General features: G+C 44.3%; 1 protein-coding gene across 1 annotated transcript in view; it reads right to left on the reverse strand.

Annotated features, from left to right (window-relative positions):
* Positions 1-24127, reverse strand: part of LOC106609601 (collagen alpha-1(VII) chain) — a 96086-nt gene that overhangs the window by 54856 nt on the left and 17103 nt on the right. Inside the window, exons 6-23 of the mRNA XM_045698655.1 lie at positions 22620-22793; positions 21183-21346; positions 18625-18754; positions 18182-18298; positions 16333-16488; positions 15441-15557; positions 13709-13855; positions 13347-13466; positions 11743-11901; positions 11381-11494; positions 11052-11201; positions 9701-9838; positions 8536-8682; positions 8087-8206; positions 6723-6869; positions 5843-6163; positions 4841-4980; positions 924-1047 (exon numbers count right to left, since the gene is read on the reverse strand). Of these exons, the coding sequence (XP_045554611.1) occupies positions 924-1047; positions 4841-4980; positions 5843-6163; positions 6723-6869; positions 8087-8206; positions 8536-8682; positions 9701-9838; positions 11052-11201; positions 11381-11494; positions 11743-11901; positions 13347-13466; positions 13709-13855; positions 15441-15557; positions 16333-16488; positions 18182-18298; positions 18625-18754; positions 21183-21346; positions 22620-22793 (2685 nt within the window). The remainder of the gene's footprint in view (positions 1-923; positions 1048-4840; positions 4981-5842; positions 6164-6722; positions 6870-8086; positions 8207-8535; positions 8683-9700; positions 9839-11051; positions 11202-11380; positions 11495-11742; positions 11902-13346; positions 13467-13708; positions 13856-15440; positions 15558-16332; positions 16489-18181; positions 18299-18624; positions 18755-21182; positions 21347-22619; positions 22794-24127) is intronic.

Raw genomic sequence — 24127 nt, forward strand, 5'->3', positions numbered from 1 at the left:
GTCACTGTCTGTCACCTCAAATCTTTCTCTCGACCTGTGTGCACCTACGTTGTAAACTTTCATTCATAGGCTAGGTTGTAGCAACCTCATGATGGGTACAGGGAAAATTTGACTATCATGTAGTAGCTAAACCTATTGCTGTTACATTGAGCTGGGTGAATGGAATATGAATGACAGTCATCCAATATGCTGTAATAGAAATAAGGCCATGCTCATAAAAACAATAATCATCCTCCCTCATCTTCAAACGGCACCGACCTCCACTGACACACACACACACACACACACACACACACACACACACACACACACACACACACACACACACACACACACACACACACACACACACACACACACACACACACACACACACACACACACACACACACACACACACACACACACACACACACACACACACACGCAGCACCAGACTACCGCATTTGAGAACCCGGGGCACCAACCTCCATAAAGCTATGAGAAAATGCTGGAGTTTTAGAGAAAATTCTACACTTTTTGCCATGGGTCAGAGAGAGAAATGGCTGTTTTATAGCTCATCTCATGCTATTGTTCACTTATTGCCATGAGGCTGAGAGAACATTTAGCAGTTTAAAGCTAATTTCCTGCAATTCTACACATTTTGCTATCATATCCTATCTGGGGGGCACCCGACCTCCAGGGGTACATGCCCTGTGCGCCCATTAGGTAATCCAGCCCTGGGCGAAACAGTTCACTTATTAACAGTTAATTAGTTACACAAATACAAAGCTGTCTCCAAAAGGCAAGGCAAGTTTACTTTTGGACGTTTGTGAGGTCTCCACTTTCAAAGCTTATAGACATCTAACATTTTTCTACGCAGACAGAATGTCAGTCTGTATGTGTGTGCGTGTATGTGTCCATGTGTGTATGTGTGTGTGTACCTGTTTTGGTGTTGCCTCCTCCATAGCGTACTCCTCTCAGAGCCTTTAGTACAGAGTTCCTGTTCTTGTAATCATTCAGTTTGAACTCTATCCTTGGTTCATCACTGTAGTGCACCACTGCTATCTGAGGGGAGAGACGGGACAGTCAGTGGCAATAACCTACAGTACCAGTCAAAAGTTTGGACACACCTATCCATTTTTTAAACTATTTTCTACATTGTAGAATAATAGTGAAGACATCAAAACTATGAAATAACACATATGGAATCATATAGTAACCAAAAAAGTGTTAAACAAATCAAAATATATTTTATATTTGAGATTTTTCAAAGCAGCCACCCTTTGCAGTGATGACAGCTTTGCACACTCTTGGCATTCCCTCAACCAGATTCTTGAGGAATGCTTTTACAACAGTCTTGAAGGAGTTCCCACTTATGCTGAGCACTTGTTGGCTGCTTTTCCTTCACTCTGCGGTCCAACTCATCCCAAACCATCTCAACTGGGTTGAGGTTGGGTGATTGTGGAGGCCAAGTCATCTGATGCAGCACTCCATGACTCTCCTTGGTCAAATAGCCCTTACCCAGCCTGGAGGTGTGGTTTGGGTCGTTGTCCTGTTGAAAAACAAATTATAGTCCCACTAAGCGCAAACCAGATGGGATGGTGTATGGCTGGAGAATGCTGTGGTAGCCATACTGGTTAAGTGTGCCTTGAATTCTAAATAAACCACTGACAGTGTCAACAGCATAGCACCCCCACACCACCACACCTCCTTTTCCATGCTTCATGGTGGGAACCACACATTCGTTCACCTACTCTCTGTCTCACAAAGACATGGCGGTTGGCAACCAAAACCTCAAATTTGGACTCATCAGACCAAAGGACAGATTTCCACCGGTCTAATGTCCAATGCTTGTGTTTCTTGGCCCAAGCAAGTCTCTTCTTATTTTTGGTGTCCTTTAGTAGTGGTTTCTTTGCAGCAATTCTACCATGAAGGCCTGATTCACGCAGTCTCCTCTGAACAGTTGAAATTGAGATGTGCCTGTTACTTGAACTCTGTGAAGCATTTATTTGGGCTGCAATCTGAGATCCAGTTAACTCTAATGAATTTATCCTTTGCAGCAGAGGTAACTCTAGGTATTCCTTTCCTTTGGCGGTCCTCATGAGAGCCAGTTTCATCATAGTGCTTGATGGTTTTTGCGACTGCACTTGAAGAAACTTTCAAAGTTCTTGAAATTTTCCGGATTGACTGACATTCATGTCTTAAAGGAATGATGGACTGTCATTTCTCTTTGCTTATTTGAGCTGTTCTTGCCATAATATAGACTTGGTCTTTTACCAAATAGGGCTGTCTTCTGTGTACCAACCCTACCTTGTCACAACACAACTGATTGGCTCAAACACATTAAGAAGGAAAGAAATCCCACAAATGTACTTTTAACAAGGCACACTTGTTAACCTCTCTAGGGTATGTGGGACGAAATCGTCCCACCTACTCAACAGCCAGTGGAATCCCGTGGCGCGATATTCAAATACCTTAGAAATGCTATTACTTCAATTTCTCAAACATATGACTATTTTACACCATTTTAAAGACAAGACTCGCGTTAATCTAACCACACTGTCCGATTTCAAAAAGGCTTTACAACGAAAGCAAAACATTAGATTATGTCAGCAGAGTACCCAGCCAGAAATAATCAGACACCCATTTTTCAAGCTAGCATATAATGTCACATTAACCCAAACCACAGCTAAATGCAGCACTAACCTTTGATGATCTTCATCAGATGACACTCCTAGGACATTATGTTATACAATACATGCATGTTTTGTTCAATCAAGTTCATATTTATATCAAAAAACAGCTTTTTACATTAGCATGTGACATTCAGAACTAGCATACCCACCGCAAACTTCTGGTGAATTTACTAAATTACTCACGATAAACGTTCACAAAAAACATAACAATTATTTTAAGAATTATAGATACAGAACTCCTTTATGCAATCGCTATGTCCGATTTTAAAATAGCTTTTCGGTGAAAGCACATTTTGCAATATTCTGAGTAGATAGCTCGCCATCACGGGCTAGCTATTTTGACACCCACCAAGTTTGGCACTCACCAAACTCAGATTTACTATAAGAAAAATTGGATTACCTTTGCTGTTCTTCGTCAGAATGCACTCCCAGGACTTCTACTTCAATAACAAATGTTGGTTTGGTTTAAAATAATCCATAGTTATGTTCAAATATCCTCTGTTTTGTTCGTGCGTTCAAGACACTATCCGAAGGGTGACGCGCCTGGCGCGTTTCGTGACAAAGAAATTCTAAATATTCCATTACTGTCACAACATCCACAGAAGGTGGCGCCTCTCCTCGGTCGAGCGGCGCTCGGCGGTCGTCGTCGCCGGCCTACTAGCTACCACCGATCTGTGTTTCAGTGTCTATTAGTTATGTCTGTTTTTTGTTTGCACCTGTTTTGTGTTTGTCATTAGTGGGGGGGTATTTAGTCTGTCTGTGTTTAGCTAGGATTTGTGCGGGATTGTTCGTTGTTCCGTGTGGTGTTACTTATATTATATGGGCATTAGGGTTGCCGGGCTGCGCCCCGTCTGCCTTTTGAGCGGAGCTTCTTTTTGTCATTTTTCCTGACGGTTATGCTCCCAGCCGTATGTGAAACTTACCCGTGGATTTATTAAATTAAGATTGTTCCAACGGACCTCAGTCTCCTGCGCTTGACTCACTCCTTAAACTGTTCATTCCGCTCGTGACAATTACCGTACTTCGAAGCATGTCAACCGCTGTTTAAAATAAATTTTTATGCGATTTTTCTCGTAAAAAAGCGATAATATTCCAACCGGGAAACCCTGTTTTCGTTCAAAGACTAAAAATCTAAAATGGACTCTTCTCGTGCACGCGCGCCCCAGTCTCATTGTTCTCTGATCGACCACTATCCAAATGCGCTACTGTTTTTCAGCCATGGCCTGCAAAGTCATCATTCAACGTTCTGCCGCCTTCTGAGAGCCTATGGGAGCCGTAGGAAGTGTCACGTTACAGCAGAGATCCTCAGTTTTCAATAAAGAGAGTGTAGAAGGCCAAGAAATGGTCAGAGAGGGCACTTCCTGTAAGGAATCTTCTCAGGTTTTTGCCTGCCATATGAGTTCTGTTATACTCACAGACACCATTCAAACAGTTTTAGAAACTTTAGGGTGTTTTCTATCCAAATCAAACAATTATATGCATATTCTAGTTTCTGGGCAGTAGTAATAACCAGATTAAATCGGGTACGTTTTTTATCCGGCCGTGCAAATACTGCCCCCTACCCTAGAGAGGTTAATTGAAATGCATTACAGGTGACTACCTCATGAAGCTGGTTGAGAGAATGCCAAGAGCGTGCAAAGCTGTCATCAAGGCAAAGCATTACTACTTTGAAGAATCTTAAATATGAAATATATTTTATCACTTTTATGGTTACTACATGATTCCATACATGTATGTGTTATTTCATAGTTTTGATGTCTTCACTATTATTACATCATGTAGAAAATAGTAAAATAAAGAAAAACCCTTGAATGAGTAAGTGTGTCAAAACTTTTGACTGGTACTGTACATTCAATAACAAAGTAATCTTATCATAACATGTATCATTCCCCTTCATATTGCCTATATAGAAAATAAAGTTTGAATGAAATACAGCAAGAGGCAATAACAGAATGCTGTTTACACAGATACACCAGGGTACATACTTTGGGCGGTCTGAAAAAGGAAGATGATTGCAAATGTCCTGTGCTTTTAGGTTTCAGCTTTTAGCATATTGAATCTAAACGTTGTCACAAAGTTTTCAACAACAACTCAGACCTTAGACCCTAAAAGAACAAGCCAAGGTGAGGGTGGCCAGGACCTTAAGGTGTGTGACCTCTGACCTGTGTGCCCTGAGGACCAATCACAGGGAAATAGGTGACAACCCGGAACAGGAAGTCCTTGAGCTTGTCAAAGTTATTGGATCCGATGCTCCATGACTCATCCACCAAGAACACTATGTCTGCCTTCACCCTGCCACACACTGTAACACACACACACACACACACACACACACACACACACACACACACACACACACACACACACACACACACACACACACACACACACACACACACACACACACACACACACACACACACGGAGGCACACACGGAGGCACACACGGAGGCACACACGCATACACAGGAACGAGCGCGCAGGTGCGCACACACACAGACACAGGTCATGGTGACAGTGATATTGGTTGTTAGCAGACATTATTATCATCAGACAGAACATTGCTAAAGGAACATCTTCAGTCTTAAGAAGCAGTCTCTAATGGAAGTAAGTGCTGTTATTCTTCAGTTTTAAGAAGCAGTCTCTGATGGAGGTAAGTGCTGTTATTCTTCAGTCTTAAGAACCAGTCTCTAATGGAGATAAGTGCTGTTATTCTTCAGTCTTAAGAAGCAGTCTCTAATGGAGGTAAGTGCTGTTATTCTGAGGGTCTTAAGAAGCAGTCTCTAATGGAGGTAAGTGCTGTTATTCTGAGGGTCTGAAGAAGCAGTCTCTAATGGAGGTAAGTGCTGTTATTCTTCAGACTTAAGAAGCAGTCTCTAATGGAGGTAAGTGCTGTTATTCTTCAGTCTTAAGAAGCACAGGTCATGGTGACAGTGATATTGGTTGTTAGCAGACATTATTATTGTCAGACAGAACATTGCTAAAGGAACATCTTCAGTCTTAAGAAGCAGTCTCTAATGGAGGTAAGTACTGTTATTCTGAGGGTCTTAAGAAGCAGTTTCTAATGGAGGTAAGTGCTGTTATTCTGAGGGTCTGTCAGTTTGCTCTGATTGTAATGCCTAACAGCCATTCATCTATATAGGTACTATAAATACTTCTGTTACCTGGCCCTGGTCCAACAGTTGTCTCTGTATCCAAAACCAATATGTTTCTGGTAGTGCTGGTAAGATGGCCGACGCTGGTGGTGGCTGCAGCTGTTTTGATAAAGGTGGTGGTGGCTGCAGCTGTTTTGACAACGGTGGTGCTTGGGGGTTTCTTGGCAATGCCGGCGGTGGTTTTGGAGGGGGCTTTGGTGACGGTGGAGCGGGTGTGGGCTTTGGTGGCTTTGGCTGCGTTGGGGTGGGAGGCGGTGAGGGTGTGAGGGTTGAGAGGGGAAGGAGTGGCGGGTAAAGACTGGACAGGCACCAGAAGACGGTCCTTGGCCACTGAAAGGAAATAGACAGTGTTTTAGATTCATATGCAGTAGCATAGTGTTGTGCTTGGACACATTTCACATGATATACTGTATACATTATTTATGACATTTTTATACACGGATAGGTGCAGTGAATTGTGTTGTTCTACAGGGTCAGCCATATTAGTACGGCGCCCCTGGAGCAAATGAAGGTTAAGTGCCTTGCTCAAGGGCACATAGACAGATTTTTCCTCTTGTCAGTTCAGTTATTCGAACCGGCGACCTTTCGGTTACTGGCCCAACGCTCTAACCGCTAGCCTGTCCTACACCTACTGTACACCATAGTAATTACTGAGTAATAACTTATGTCATGACCTAGTAAGTACATGAACCAGCATTGGGTTTCCTGTATGATAGACGGTTTCTAGTGAAGTGTATAAAAATGTCATGGACAGCTCTCCAAACGTTGCATTTCTTACAGCTTAGGATAGCAGCACTCAACAATTGTTTTTGTTGTCGTTTTTGAGTGAGCACGTTGTTTACTGTTCCAGTGAGCTGGAGCCATAACGTGAAGAGGTGTTAAGCTTTACCTATCCTGTGGTGGATAGAGGTGATGGGTCCCTCCACCTCTCCATACACAGGTCTGATGGTGAAGATGTAGGTCCTGCCATACAGCAGATCACTCAGCTTAAACATGGTGGCAGAAGGACCAAGCTTCTCCTTTTTGGTGTCCAACTCTGAAGAGAAAAAGTGTACCCATATATGGTAAAAAAATAATAAAATCTATTTAACCTTTAGCCAAGTCATTGTGAACAAATTGTCCTCTGGTTGGTCAGAGAGGTTGTAAAAAGTGACAAACACAAAGCAATTGTCATCACTGTAAAAACACATACAATTCCAAGGTTCCCCATCACAATAACAGTTTGGAACAATTGACAATTTACAGGACAAAATCACCATTTTCATCTTGAATTCACCGCTGCGGATAATATTTATTGTGCCTACATGATGATTTCTATTAATTATGGCCTCCAAACCCTTCACACTTAAAAAAAAATGGGTAAGATGAAACCTAGCATAGTTCACGCTGATACAATCTCCAGGAAGTAGTCTTCTGTTGTGACAGACTGAACAATTTGGTTCTGGGTGCTTTTACTTAGGGTGCTTTTAGCCATACTATTTATTTAATTTATACTATCTATTTTATGTATTTTTATTTATTCAAATGCATTAGTCTCTTAAGTCCACAGTTTTTTTAAATAATTGTTTTTGTCACGGACGTCGTAGTAAGCGGACCAAGGCGCAGCGGGTCGAGTGCTCATCTTAACTTTATTTGTGAACACTTAATAAACAAAACAACGAACTAACAGTCTTGCATGCTAAATGCAGCAGTGCAAAGAACAACCTCCCACAATACCCATAACAAACATACTCCTAAATATAGGACCTTCAATCAGAGGCAACGATAACCAGCTGCCTCCAATTGAAGGCCCCAATCCCAATTACCTAAACATAGATCTAAATACCCTAGAACAGACATAGAACTAAACCAAAAACCCCGGAATACATAAATCAAACGCCCCTCTACATGAACACACACTCAAAACCATATAAAACAAATACCCCCTGCCACGTCCTGACCAAACTATACTAACAAATAACCCCTTTACTGGTCAGGACGTGACAGTTTTACCATTTTTATTTGCCACATTTCAAAACAGTGTTTTTTTTATCTTTCTCACCTTTTATAACTGTATTTGTTTAAGCATTTTGAATTGCATCCTCTGTAAGTAATGTGCTGTATGGTTAGATTGATTGAGGAGGGAAAGCATTATTAAGGATTTTGAATGAGGCCATAGCCTGACGTGATCATCTGTGCTGGTGTCACAACCTGATGTGATTGGCTGTGCTGGTGTCACAGCCTGATGTGATTGGCTGTGCTTTGACCTCTGACCTGAGATGTGCCTCCAGGAGAGCAGATACCCAGAAGCCCCGGCAACGCTGATCCAGTTGAGGGAGGTACTGCTGTCTGTGGTGTCCAGCGCTGCGAAACCATTCACTTTGGGCAGGTCCACTGGAACATAACACATCCAACACATCATTTAAGTGTTTGAGAATGGCTACATCGCAGTCAGACTGTGCAGACTCACTGATCTACAAATCACCTTGCATCCCAAATAACTACTCATTATCTGATCAAGATTATCGGTTCTGCGCCTGGCCTTGCTCAAACTGATCCCCTCAACCACACGGAATAACTTTAAGATACCTTACTGCTACGTTTTGGGCTAGGTGGTGGTGCTAGGTGAGTAGAGACGTGTGACAGGTCTACATTTTAGTCGTTTAGCAGTCACTCTTATCCAGAGGAATATCTGAGAGGTGTAGCCATAGTTCAGTACTCACAGGTGCGTGCAGTGACCAGGAACGGGCTCCCTTCTCGGCCCCCCACCATAGATGCCACCTGGATCTTATAGGCCGAGCTCTCCTGTAACTTAGGGATGGTGAAGGAGGTAGTGGAGGAAGAAACTAGCTGGGACTTCTCATCGCCACCTAGAGGCAGAGAGGTCAACATGCTTGGGATATATATAGGTCGGGACAGCAGGATAGCCTACAGCTATTTCACAATGATCTTTCCTTTATGCCTCACAGCCTCTCGCCTCACCTTGAAGAACTTAGGTCTGTGGGGAGGGACCATGTCCTTTAATACAAGAGGGAGGTGAGGGGATGCAAGGAAGCATGAAAGACGAATTGAGATAGAGCCTACTTTTTCATTTTGAACATTATTATTTCACCTTTATTTAACCAGGTAGGCTAGTTGAGAACAAGTTCTCACTTACAACTGCGACCTGGCCAAGATAAAGCAAAGCAGTGCGACACAAACAACAACACAGAGTTTCACATGGAATAAACAAACTTAGTCAATAATACAGTAGAAAAGTCTATATACAGTATGTGCAAATGAGGTAGGATAAGGGAGGTTAGGCAATAAATAGGCCATGGTAGCGAAGTAATTACAATATAGCAATTAAACACTGGAATGGTAGATGTGCAGAAGATGAATGTGCAAGTAGAGATACTGGGGTGCAAAGGAGCAAAATAAATTAAATAAACAACAGTATGGGGATGAGGTAGTTGGATGGGCTATTTACAGATGGGCTATGTACAGGTGAAGTGATCTGTGACCTGCTCTGACAGCTGGTGCTTAAAGTTAGTGAGGGAGATATGAGTCTCCAGCTTCAGTGATGTTTGCAGTTCGTTCCAGTCATTGGCAGCAGAGAACTCGAAGGAAAGGCGGCCAAAATAGGAATTGGCTTTGGTGAGATATACCTGCTGGAGCGCGGGCTACGGGTGGGTGCTGCTATGGTGACCAGTGAGCTGAGATAGGGCGGGGCTTTACCTAGCAAAGACTTATAGATGACCTGGAGCCAGTGGGTTTGGTGACGAATATGAAGCGAGGGCCAGCCAACGAGAGCATACAGGTCGCAGTGGTGGGTAGTATATGTGGCTTTGGTGGTGTGTGTTTGTGTGTCAACGTGTGGGTGTGTCCATACATGTGTGTGGTCCTCACCATGGAAGGGGCTCCAGGAGATCTTGTAGCCAGTGACCCCAGGTGTTCTCCTCCAGGTCAGTATGAAGGAGTTGACTCCGACATCCACCACCTTCACCTCCTTGATCGCTTGGATCAGCTCTGACTCTGTCACCGACGCTGATGGAACCACATCAACAATAGATGTAGGTTCATTTAAGATAAACAATAAATATGTGGTGAGCTTTCTGCCACAAAATGGCTGCCGCTACATGGATGCTATATCGGTGGTGGATGAGGTGAGTTTCTGCCTTTCAATGTTGACCGCTTTGAGCATACCTTGAATACATATACAATCAATTATCATTATAAATGTTGTGACAATGTTCCTCATTCAACAGCCTGGATGGACTTCTTCAATGTAAATTAAGTACTTTCTGTTCAGAGTTTCTAACAGTAGAAACAAACTCAGAATTATTAGATGATAACAACCATGCCAGGCAGCAGTGACACACACACACACACACACACACACACACACACACACACACACACACACACACACACACACACACACACACACACACACACACACACACACACACACACACACACACACACACACACACACACACACACACACAGCAGTGGTTAAAACACAAGCCTCAAGTGTCAACAAAGGGAACCGCGGTTAAAATAGGAAGCTCAAAGTATATGGCCCGTCAATCAAACAAGGGCACCACCAGTCTACAAGGGTACAAGGGGCGTAACGTTCTACATCTTCCTACTTAATTACAATATCAGGACTTCCTCCACCGGGCTGTGGGTTTATGTAAATGGCTGTGACTCAGTGTTACACTCCATATTTTCCGTATAATGTATTTACGAAAGTTCAATCAGTAAGGCTGGTCTGAATGGATCATCACTTTTCAATTACGCCTGTACTTGATTGAAATAACGGTGGTCTGTCTCGTTCAAATCACACATCTTAGAAATACAATATTCTTGGAAATACAGCGGTGGACTGTGAGGGCTTCCCATCCATAAGTGTGATTACATTACCGACAACAACGTCAACCACTGCTTACATGCGTTTCCATGTATATACGTTTGGATTCCCAGTATCCAACCAAAGAAATTGCTTGAAAAAAAAATCTATGCCCCTTCCTTAAATGAGTTGTTTGTATACAGCACCTACCAAGCACATTGCTGTGACTGCAGACTCCACTGACATCATAGGGACAAATCCTAGCTTCCACTTGAGTGGAAAATTCACTCAGTCTCCCAATGACATCAACGCATGAATAAGTGAAAAGGTCCAATACCCACCATCACCACTGTGGGAAGAAAATCATGCACAAGTTAGGATTTACCCCATACTCTCTCCAGGTACCTGTGAGCTGTGAAAGGGAGATTTCTGGCCCCTCTGTGTTGCCGTAGACAGCGTGGATGCTAACTATGTAGACTGTCTCTGGGTTGAGGCCCTGAATGCGGTGGAACAGAACGCTGCGGTCCAAATACTGGGACTGGGGAGTGTTGCCATCTGTGTAACACAGCAAATTAGAAGACTCAGGCACGCACACACGTTTACACACACACACACGTGTACACACACACCACACATGTGTTCACACACACACTGCAAGTTCACAGGCTACATTAATCTTTGCAATTGGGATAAGGTTATATTTAGGATTTGGAACAAGAAGCCCACTACAGTACCGATGTTCCAGGTGAGTTTGTACTCGGTGGACCCCACGACGGGACTCCACTCCACGTCGATGGAGGAACTGGTGTAGGAAGTCACTTGGAAGTTAGACACATATCCCAAAGGAGCTAGCGGAGAGAGAAGAGGGGATACAAGGCAACATGACGAAGACGCAGGGAGTCAGGAAGCAGGTGCAGTCGTTGAGTTTAATCAGAACGAACATAGAGAGAAAACTAAATCAGGAGCGGCGTCTGAACATGAAAACACAAAACAATACTGCATGATGGGTGATACGACCGAGTGCTACATAAAGGGGAAGTCGTCAGGGTAGTGATGAAAATACACTTCACTAGGAAAGAGGACGCGTTGGACTCACAGGTGCGGAAGGTAGCTGAGACGCCGGGTCCCACCAGCGATCCAAACAGGACGTAAAGAGACAGAACATACTCTGTGTCATGGACCACGTTCTTCAGAAGGTGCTCTGTGGTGGAGCCGTTCAGAGCCAGCTGCCTAGGACGGTCCCGACCCACAAACTCTGGAGGAATAACACACACATAACAATGGAGTAGGTGGAGGGTTAGGGCCTGAGCCCTGATCTAAAGTCAGTTTAGTGTTTAGCCCATAATGATAATCACCTGCTATTGGAGGCCAACTCCTTTGGACCAATGGAGTGTTCATTTGAGTTGTGTCTGATAATTTGCAAAATGTTTGCACTATGTAGCTTAAATTAAATTAGTTAATTAGCAATTAGGTCTCTCTTTGTACTCAACTTAATGAATCCCTTAACGACCATTCCATTCAATTTGTCCCTTTCACATTGCTTTACAGCTCATTACAGGCCAATCAAATCATCGAAAGCAAGTAATTCTACAGACATTGGGATTGTTTGATGATACCTTTCGTTTCCAAGCGTAGCTCTGTTGATATTAAAAGCATCCCGAGTTATTTAAAAAAAGGCAACCAGTCGTGAGGGCAATGAGAAGAGGATGCGTGAACAAAACCCAACCTAAACCCCCAAATAACTCTCATCATCATCTCCACATGAAAGGAGAAGGCACCCTACTATCCCTCCTCCATCTTTTCATCTGGCTTGATCAATCCCTTTTCTCTCACTTTCAGACACACACACTCCTTTATTCACACATTCCCCCCTTTCCTGTCTTCCCCATATGAACATCATCAGAAGCCCGTCCCCTGATTAAAACAACCCACGTATCCCTCCATCTCTCCTTTTATTTTCCTGTTTTCTGAGGGGGTGGCCATGATGCCAGCTTGTCACATGGAAATGACGCTGGTACTACCGAGTGACATGGTGGGGAGCCCAGTCCTGGCATTTCAAAGGATCTGTGTCGTGTCACCACAGGGACGCTCAGAGGGGTGACATCAAATACACCCCCCCACCTTCTTTTTATCCATAAGCCCGCTGCAGAATCTTCCTCCAATCATGTTCTATGTTCTACTGATGCTGATTTTGATAGACACGGTGAGACAGAGGGGTGGTAGGTAGGTACACAGAGTTGGGGAGACTCTGAACATCGTCAGAGATACATCACGCATGAGAGAGAAAAAAGGAGAGAGAAAGAAAGAGGGGAGAGAAAGGAAGAGGGGAGAGAAAGAAAGAGGGGAGAGAAAGGATGACAAGAGGAAGAGATGCCCAAAGGCAGGACAGGAGGACAGAGTATGATAGAAAGAGAGGAAGAGAGAGAGTAAAAAGAGAAAGAGAGAGAGGAGAGGGGTTGGGGGGAGGGTTGGAGAGAGAAAGAGAGAGATAGAGGTCCTGTCAAGAAAGAACCTCTAGCCCCTAGCTCCATACACACTTCTGGAGATCTGAGAGGATTGGACAGGGATAAGCAATATGGTAAAACATTCCACCTAGCCTATCAAATCAAATCCCCTCAGATCTCCACAAGTGTCTAGGGGGTAGGGGGGGGGGGTTTGGGAAGGGCTTTGGTTTGTATTGTGCAAGAGGTGAGAGGTCACCTGGAGTGGGCCCCCAGGCTAGTCTGTAGCCTGTGGCCCCAGGGACAGAGTTCCAGGAGACCATGGCACTGTTGGTGCTCACTGCCGATGCCTTCAGAGTCTGGACTGCACTGCTCTCCACTGGCACAGGGAGACGGGAGAGAGAGGGGAGAGAGGAGAGAGAATTTAACTATCATTATGGATAGAATGTTAGTCATTGAACAGCTGCATGATGAAGGGAGATGGCCTCGGCCGGCACACTGCTAGGGCTCTGGTAGAAAGAACTGTATTATGAAGCTAAAATGAGTGTCATTTAGGACACAACCATAATGTTCAAAAGTTGACTCATCCTGTACATAGCCCCAGTTTCCATGGTAACTCACGTGTCTTGGCTGGGGTAGAGGTGACAGGGCCCTCGATGTCCACAAAGATGGGGTTGATGGTGATGGCGTACTCAGTGCCTGGGTGGAGGCCCTGGATCATGTAGAAGTTAAAGGTCTCCCCCAGGTTCACGTTTTCTCTATGGCCATCTGGAGATGAAGGAGGGGAGGAGGGTGGGTTAGTTGTGATCGTGCCTTCGTAAAGTACTCAGACCACTTGAATTTTTCTAAATTTTGTTACGTTACAGCCTTATTCTAAAATGGATTAAATAACAAATATTCCTCAGCAACCTATACACAATACCCCATACGACAGTGAAAAAAAATGTGATTGAAATTTCTGCAAATTTATTAAAAGTAAAAAACAGAAATACCTTATTTACATAAGTATTCAGACCCTTTGCAATGAGACTCGAAATTGAGCTCAGGTGCATCCTGTTTCCATTGATCATCCTTGAGATGTTTCTACAACTTGATTGGAGTCCACCTTTGGTAAATACAATTGATTGGACATGATTTGGAAAGGCACACATCTGTCTATAAGGTCCCACAGTTGACAGTGCATGTCAGAGCAAAAACCAAGCCATGAGGTCGAATTAATTGTCTGTAGAGCTTCGAGACAGGATTGTGTTGAGGCACAGATCTCGGGAAGGGTACCAACATTTTTCTGCAGCATTGAAGGTCCCCAAGACCACAGTGCCCTCCATCATTCTTAAATGGAAGAAGTTTGGAACCACCAAGACTCTTCCTAGAGCTGGCCGCCAGGCCAAACTGAGCAATTGGGAGAGAAGGACCTTGGCTAGGGAGGTGACCAAGAACCCAATGGTCAACTCTGATAGAGCGCTAGAGTTCATCTGTGGAGATGGGAGAACCTTCCAGAAGGACAACCATTTCTGCAGCACTCCACCAATCAGGCCTTTATGGTAGAGTGGCCAGACAGAAGCCATTCCTCAGTAAAAGGCACATGACACCCCGCTTGTAGTTTGCCAAAAGGAACCTAAAGACTCTCAGAACATGAGAAACAAGATTCTCTGGTCTGATGAAACCAATATTGAACTCTTTGGCCTGAATGCCAAGCGTCATGTTTGGAGGAAACCTGGCACCATCCCTACGGTGAAGCATGGTGGTGGCAGCATCATGCTGTGGGGATGTTTTTCAGCGGCAGGGAATGGGAGAATAGTCAGGATCGAGGCAAAGATGAACAGAGCAAAGTACAGAGAGATCCTTGATGAAAGCCTGCTCCAAGGCACTCAGAACCTCAGACTGGGGAGAAAGTTCACCTTCCAACAGGACAACAACCCTAAGCACACAGCCAAGACAATGCAGGAGTGGCTTTGGGACAAGTCTATGAATGTCCTTGAGTGGGAAGAAGTCCCCAAATACAGGTGTGCCAAGTTTGTAGCGTCATACCCAAGAAGACTCGAGGTTGTAGTCACTTCCTAAAGGTGCTTCAACAAAGTACTGAGTAAAGGGTCTGAATACTTATGTAAATGTGAACCTGTTTTTGCTTTGTCATTATGGGGTATTGTGTGTAGATTGATGAGAATAAGGCTGTAATGTAACAAAATGTGGAAAAAGTCAAGGGGTCTGAATTCTTTCCGAAGGCACTGTATACTCTGTATGCAACCTGTATGTTGTATCGTGATTTCAAAGACACTGTGTCTGAGTGGTCAGTGTGTGTTCAGTGTGTCTTCTGGGTGATCTTGGTAACACACTGCTAATAGGGTCCCAGTACCTGAGGAGGACCAGGTGAGGCGATACCCCGTGGCCCCCTTCACTGAGCCCCAGCGGGCCTGGACGGTGTCTGTGGTGGCGTTTTGGACCAGGAGCTGCTGCACTGGCACCAGTTTCACTGCAGAATAGAAACACACACAAACCCACACATATATACACACACACACACACAGACACACACACACACACACACACACACACACACACACACACACACACACACACACACACACACACACACACACACACACACACACACACACACACACACACACACACACACACACACATCTCAGTTAGGGGAGGAACACTAATGAATACCTTTTCTTTAATATTTACCTAAATTATACAAATGTAATTTGATGGAGAACAGAAACTGCATCACACACAGATAGTGAAATACATGACCACAGCCTGGAAGTCTGATCAACGTGTTGGGAGAAGCTACACTGCCACTTAGTGGACAATCATAACAACTTATTACATAGTCAGAAAGGTGTGAAATAGGGCACTAAGCTTCTATTGAAATATATATTTCATAACCAATTGACTTAGATTATATTTTCAAGATCACTTTCAAAGACAATGGAAGCATCCTGATTCTCCACCATTTTCTAGAAGTGTTCCACAACTTGTAAACTCCCACTCATTGATTTCAAAGCATAGGATTGGTTTTAGGGAGGTAGACTACCGGTTACGAGTGTTGGGCCAGTAACCAAAAGGTCACTGGTTTCGAATCCCGAGGCGACTAAGTGAAATAAATCTGTCTGTGTCCTTGAGCAAGGCACTTAACCCTAATAGCTCCTGTAAGTCTCTCTGGATAAGGGCATCTGCTAAATGACTACAATTAAAAATTCTAGCTGTTGGTCGACACATTCAGCAGGGTCACTTACGTGTTTTGCCGATGATCGAGACAGGTTGGCTGGGGCCCTGGGGGTAGATAGCAAAGATACTGACGGTGTACTTCTTATCCTCCTCCAAGCTGTCAATCACATGGGAGGAGGTGTCGCCGCGCAGCACCTGCTCATAGGTCAGCCCTGGCCGGTCGGCTGCATGGGGTCAGGACACAATTCATCTTTCATGGACAGACTACTTAAACATAAACCAAATTACGCTGGATTTTACTTCTGGGTTTACAGAGTTTAGAACAAAATAGGTATCCCTGTTACATTCTGTACCAGGAGAGATAACTACCTTCAATAAAGACAATTATAAATTCTGTACCGGGTACTACATTTGTTATAAGACCACAAGAGAATGGGAGCCATGATGTCAAGTAAAGGGATAAGTACAAAATATGTATCCCTGTCTAATTCTGTAGCCTTCGCAGCGTCAAAGTTGTTTTGACACCGCAAGAGACGGGGTAATCAAAGGCATGATATCTAGTAGAGAAAATGTGAAGGGGTTACAATGAGATACAGTGCCATCGGAAAGTATTCAGGCCCCTTGACTTTTTCCACAATTTGCTACGTTACAGATTTATTCTAAAATGTATTCAAATGTTTTTTTCCCTCATCAATCTACACACAATACCCCATAATGACAAAGCAAAAACAGGTTTTTAGAAATGTTTGCTAATTTATTAAAAATACAAATACAAAATATCACATTTACATAACTATTCAGACCCTTTACTCAGTACTTTGTTGAAGTACCTTTGGCAGTGATTACAGCATTGAGTCTTCTTGGATATGACGCTACAAGCTTGGCACACATGTATTTGGGGAGTTCCTTCCATTTTTCTCTGCAGATCCTCTCAAGCTCTATCAGGTTGGATGGGGAGCGTCGCTGCACAGCTATTTTCAGGTCTCTCCAGAGATGTTTAATTGGGTTCAAGTCCAGGCTTTGGCTGGGCCACTCAAGGACATTCAGAGACTTGTCCCAAAGCCACTCCTGCGCTGTCTTGGCTGTGTGCTTAGGGTCGTTGTCCTGTTTGAAGGTGAACGTTCGCCCCAGTCTGAGGTCCTGAGCGCTCTGGAGCAGGTTTTCATCAAGGATCTCTCGTTACTTTGCTCCATTCATCTTTTCCTGATGCCTGACTAGTCTCCCAGTCCCTGCCGCTGAAAAACATCTCCGCAGCATGATGCTGCCACCACCATGCTTCACCAATCATGTTGTAGAAACATCTCAAGGACGATCAATGGAAACAGGATGAACCTGAGCTCAGTTTCGAGTCTCATAGAAAAGGGTCTGCAAAATGATGTAGATAAGGTATTTCTGTTTTTTTATTTTTAATACATTTGCAAAAATGTCTAAACACTTGTTTTCGCTTTGTCGTTATGGGGTATTGTGTGTAGATTGCTGAGGATTTTTTTTTACATTTAATGTACATATTTTAGAATAGGGCTGTAATGTAACAAAATGCGGAAAAAGTCAAGGGGTCTGAGTGCTTTCCGAAGGCACTATATGTATACCCTTTTCAACTTCTGTACCTGGTGTCAAAGTTGTTGTAAAACCTCAAGAGACCTGTATGATATGAAGCCTCAATTAAACCGAAAGAACTATGGTGATACCAGACCTGGGTTCAAATACTCAAAACATTTCAAATACCTTAGCTGTGGTTGATTAAGGTTGTCTACTGCAAAGGACCAATAGAACAGTCCCACAAGTACAAACTTCTGCCGCCTGGCACTCTTGACGGGCTAAAGCAAACGCTACAAGTATTTGAAAGATATATTACTTGAACCCAGGTCTGGATCAGACTAATGATGTGGTGTAATGTCAATACAGGATTCAACTCACATCTGGGGATGAATATCTTGTATCCCTCGAGCTTCCCTAGAGGTGGTGTCCATGCCAACCTCAGAGAGAAGAGGCCCTCCTCCATCACACGGAAGTTTGAGACAGGAGGCACCGGGGCTAAGACAGAGGAAGGAAAACATGTTGGAATGTTGAGTACATTTGAAATTGCATGTGTATATGCAAAATGCCTGGTTGTATATGAGCACAGGTATGTGATGTGTACGTTTCAGTGTGGGTGAATTTCTGAATGACGATTAAGTATACATGTGGATCTATATTTACAATACTACTGTATGTGTGAGTGTGTTCCGCTGGTGTTTGTTTGTGTATATGTATATCTATATTTACCTGTGTGAGCTACTGTGTGTGCGCACGCTCCTGTGTTAGCGTGGGTGCATGTCTATGTGTGTGGGATTGTTGATGTTAGTGCCTCTGTAACCCACGTGTCTGTGTAATGATGGTGGCAGAGTCTCCAATGAGGCCAGGGTAGATGGCGTAGACAGTCAGAGAGTACTCTGTCTTAGGAGTCAGCTCTGTCACTAGAGATGTCCTCTCATCACCTTTCAGATCAGTCTGATACGACACACACAGGACAGGGAGAGAGAGAGGAACAGGGAGCGGGACAAGCAGAGGGAGAGGGACAGGGAGAAGGATAGGGAGAAGGACAGGGCCAGGGAGAGGGACAGGGAGAGGGAGAGAAAGAGGGAGCAAGAGCGAGAGCGGAACAAGGAGAGGGACAGGGTCAGGGAGAAGCATAGGGAGAGGAAGCAGGAGAGCGAGAGGGACAGGGAGAGGAACAGAGAGAAGGACATGGACAGGGAGTAGGACAAGGAAAGGGAGCGGGAGAGAGAGAGGGACAGGCAGAGGGACAGGAACCGGGAGAGTGAATGGGTCAGGGACAGGGACAGAGACAGGGACAGGGAGAGAGGGAGAGAGGGAGAGATTTGAGTGAAATGGGTAAGGGTGTTTGTGGGGATGGTTTTGTGTGGGTGTGTGCTCGCGCATGTGTGTATTCAGAAATTGTATCATCACTAGAATCACTCTACTCTGTAATCATTCTACACTCAGTGTATCATCACTAGAATCACTCTACTCTGTAATCATTCTACACCAGTATTTCACCACTCAGTGTATCATCACTAGAATCACTCTACTCTGTAATCATTCTACACCAGTATTTCACCACTCAGTGTATCATCACTAGAATCACTCTACTCTGTAATCATTCTACACTCAGTGTATCATCACTAGAATCACTCTACTCTGTAATCATTCTACACCAGTATTTCACCACTCAGTGTATCATCACTAGAATCACTCTACTCTGTAATCATTCTACACCAGTATTTCACCACTCAGTGTATCATCACTAGAATCACTCTACTCTGTAATCATTCTACACTCAGTGTATCATCACTAGAATCACTCTACTCTGTAATCATTCTACACCAGTATTTCACCACTCAGTGTATCATCACTAGAATCACTCTACTCTGTAATCATTCTACACCAGTATTTCACCACTCAGTGTATCATCACTAGAATCACTCTACTCTGTAATCATTCTACACTCAGTGTATCATCACTAGAATCACTCTACTCTGTAATCATTCTACACCAGTCTTTCACCAATCAGTCAGCCGTGGCACATATTTGTTCTTTCCAAGCACCAGCACACCTGATTCAACTATACAAGGGCTTGATAATTAATGGACTAGTGGAATCAGGTGAAATAGATCTGATATGTGCAACAGTTGTAGGGTGGTAGGTAGCCTAGCGGTTAGAGCGTTGGCACAGTAACCGAAAGGTTGTTGGTTCGAATACCGTAGCAGTCAAGGTGAAAAACCTGTTCAATGTTCCCTTGAGCAAGGCACTTATCCCTAATTTTCTCCAGGGGCGCTGGACTACTATGACTGACCCTGTAAAACAATACATTTCACTGCCTCTATCCAGTGTATGTGACAATAAAACACATTTTTTGTAATGTTAGGGTTAGAGAACACTTTTCTATTCCACAGTACATCTCAAACCTATTGCATCCATCCTCTCCTCTGTGACTTCACCACCCAACACACAAGTTATGTAATGCCTGCATAGCTTGATTGTCCCTGCAGGAATGGTTCTGTTAGAGAATGCTAAAGTATCTTTCTTCAGAGTTCTACACCAGTGTCATAGCAAGGACACGCAAATAACCCACTCTGCGAATCCAGTGCTGTGCCCTGTGGCTCTGGCAAGGCTGTAGAAAATCACTGAGAGTATACACACAATGGGGAAAGATTCCATGCCTGCAAGACAAAGACAAAACATGCACGTACGTGCGCACACACACACCCACCCACCAAACTATCCAAAACAAAGACTAAGAATGTGAGTTTCACAATATTGTTCAGAAGAAAGTGTCAGCAAATGTACTGTACACATGGACAAAAACTGAACACACACACACACTCCAACAAATAGTGTAGTGTGCAGTACAGTACATTACATTACATTACATTACATTGTAAAGCTCAAGGTCATTGTGAAATTGCTTTCTGATTTTCTCTCATTGCATACTAGCTACACCCACCCACCCACACCCACCCACCCACCCACCCACCCACCCACCCACACCCACACCCACACACACACACACACACACACACCTCTATCTAGCAGTATCCTGCTGTGGTCAGTCTCTGTGTCTGTACTCAGCACCATCTGGTCCTGGGCCCAATATCCTGTCACCTCTCACATCCCATCCCCCTGCCACCTTACCCCCACCAGGTTCACCTATCTCAGCTCCCTCCTTACCCTCCCAACAGTATTTTGAGTCAATTCAGTTTCCAATTCAGAAAGTGTTTTAGATTCAATTCCTGCTTCAACTCAATTCCAGGCACTTTACCCAGGTGGTTTGACTCCTAATATCCTATTTTAGCCCATCGTCTGAAATGGCATTCAGCATTTAGCCCCCGTTATTACCACAACACCTCAACCTCTAAACACCCCCACTCCCCTTCACCTGTGTCTGCAGGCTGGGCAGCAGCTGTCCCTTGGGACTGAGGGGGGTGACCAGGAGGCGGTAGCCGGTGACGTCCCCCGTGGCCTGGCTCCAGGTCAGCCTCAGACTACTGTAGGCTAGCTCACTCACCTGGAGGTCCCGGGGACCCACCACACGCTCCTCCGCTGGGGAGGGAGATGAAGGGGAGGGAGATAGAAGGTTGGGTGGGGGAAAGATGGGGGGAGGATAGAGAGAAGGATGGGGTGAGGGAGGGGAGATAGAAGGATGGGTGGAGGAAAGATGGGGGAGAGGAGAGAGAGAAGGATGGGGTGAGGGAGGGGAGATAGAAGGATGGGTGGGGGAAAGATGGGGGAGAGGAGAGAGAGAAGGATGGGGTGAGGGAGGGGAGATAGAAGGATGGGTGGGGGAAAGATGGGGGAGAGGAGAGAGAGAAGGATGGGGTGAGGGAGGGGCGATAGAAGGATGGGTGGGGGGAAGATGGGGGAGAGGAGAGAGAGAAGGATGGGGTGAGGGAGGGGAGATAGAAGGATGGGTGGGGGAAAGATGGGGGAGAGGAGAGAGAGAAGGATGGGGTGAGGGAGGGGAGATAGAAGGATGGGTGGGGGAAAGATGGGGGAGGAGAGAGAGAAGGATGGGAAGGAGAGGTGGATGGAGAGAAACGGGCGTGATGAATAAGAAGAGAAAGATGAGGATGGAGGTGGAAAAAAAGACAGCGAGAGAGAAGGGGGAGGGGGAGAAAAAGACAGAGAGAAGGATGGAGGGAGAGAGAAAAAGACAGAGAGAAGAATGGAGGTAGAGAAAAAGACAGAGAGAGAAGGAGAGGGAGAGAAAGACAGAGGTAGAAGGATGAGGTGGAGAGAAAGACAGACAGAGAGAGAGAAGGGGGAGAGAAAGACAGAGAGAAGGATGGATGGATAGAGAAAGACAGAGAGAGAAGGATAGATGGAGGAGGAGAGAGAAGGAGGGAGGGGGGAGAGAATGACAGAGAAGGATAGAGGGAGAGAGAAAGAAAGAGAGAGAAAGATGGAGGGGGAGAGAGAAGGAGGAAGGGGGGAGAGAAAGACAGAGAGAGAAGGATGGAAGGGGAGAGAAAGACAGGGAGGAAAGGATGGAGGGAGAGAGAAACAGAGATTGAAACATAAAGGGGTTAAAACATAAAGAGCATAGAAAGTACGTACCAGACACCACTAAACAAAATAACATGTTTTAATATATACGCATATACAATAACCATGGGCAGTACAGCTGACATCTAGCCTCACTACACAAAGATACCTGCATAGCAGAACATCTCTGGGCATTCTCAGGAGTAGGTACTTTCGAAGTTGCCCTCAACCACTGATAAAGGATCAGATTCTTTTCACCCCTGTAATGGTTAGGGTTACGATTGGAGGTGAGCAATCTGATCATGGATCAGTGGTTGGAACTAATTCTCACCGGCCGGGGTGTGTTTGACGGGGCGTGGGGGTTCAGAGGTGGTGAAACAGATTCTTCGGGACAGTTTGGGCAGGAGAGCATCCAGGAGAGAGAAGTCAGCGGCTAGCATCAGGTGTTCCTCGTGGGGCTCAGTCACAATCCTGCGCAGCTCTGATTCGTCGGCTCCTCTCACCCCTAGGAGAAGCGTTTTTATTTTTTATTTATTTAACCTTTATTTAACTAGTCAGATAAGTTAAGAACAAGAGAGAGAAGTGGGAGAGAAAGACAGAGAGAGAAGGATGGAGGGAGAGAGAAAGAAGGATGGACTGCCTTGTTCAGTGGCAGAACAACAAATGTTTACCTTGTGAGCTCGGGGATTCGATCCAGAAACCTTTCAGTTACTGGTCCAACGCTCTAACCACTAGGCTTCCCTCCTTATAAAAGCTAGAATTGCCATAGTGGTAAAAATGATTTTTTCAGTACATCCAATATGGCACCACAATAGCATTCAGCAATGCAAAAAACAATATCTGTTTTCAGAACTACTAGAGAGTCGATCCATTCTGTCCTAGTTGCTCCTGTCTAGTATAGCTATCTATTCATTTTGTTCATTAGTTTGCATTGATCTATCATAGTGTCTATTTGTCATGACAAAGTACTGTACAGAGCATTACGGGAATCTTGTTCCATTCCAAATGCTATTAGAGAGACACAATGTTGTGTTAACTGCTCATACTATTAGAGAGACACAATGTTGTGTTAACTGCTCATACTATTAGAGAGACACAATGTTGTGTTAACTGCTCATACTATTAGAGAGACACAATGTTGTGTTAACTGCTCATACTATTAGAGAGACACAATGTTGTGTTAACTGCTCATACTATTAGAGAGACACAATGTTGTGTTAACTGCTCATACTATTAGAGAGACACAATGTTGTGTTAACTGCTCATACTATTAGAGAGATACAATGTTGTGTTAACTGCTCATACTATTAGAGAGACAATGTTGTGTTAACTGCTCATACTATTAGAGAGACACAATGTTCTGTTGACTGCTCATACTATTAGAGAGACACAATGTTGTGTTAACTGCTCATACTATTAGAGAGACACAATGTTGTGTTAACTGCTCATACTACTAGAGAGACACAATGTTGTGTGAACTGCTCATACTATTAGAAAGACAATGTTGTGTTAACTGCTCATACTATTAGAGAGACACAATGTTGTGTTAACTGCTCATACTATTAGAGAGACACAATGTTGTGTTAACTGCTCATACTATTAGAGTGTCAAGGGGTTTAGAGTGATGGAGCTCACGCAATGTGTTGAGATGAGAGATATATCCTTAGACACGCATGCACAAACACACACACACACACACACACACACACACACACACACACACACACACACACACACACACACACACACACACACACACACACACACACACACACACACACACACACACACACACACACACACACACACACAATCCCCCTATCCCCACACACAGATAAC

Source organism: Salmo salar, chromosome ssa17 (assembly GCF_905237065.1).
Source record: "Salmo salar chromosome ssa17, Ssal_v3.1, whole genome shotgun sequence".
NCBI lineage: Eukaryota > Metazoa > Chordata > Actinopteri > Salmoniformes > Salmonidae > Salmo > Salmo salar.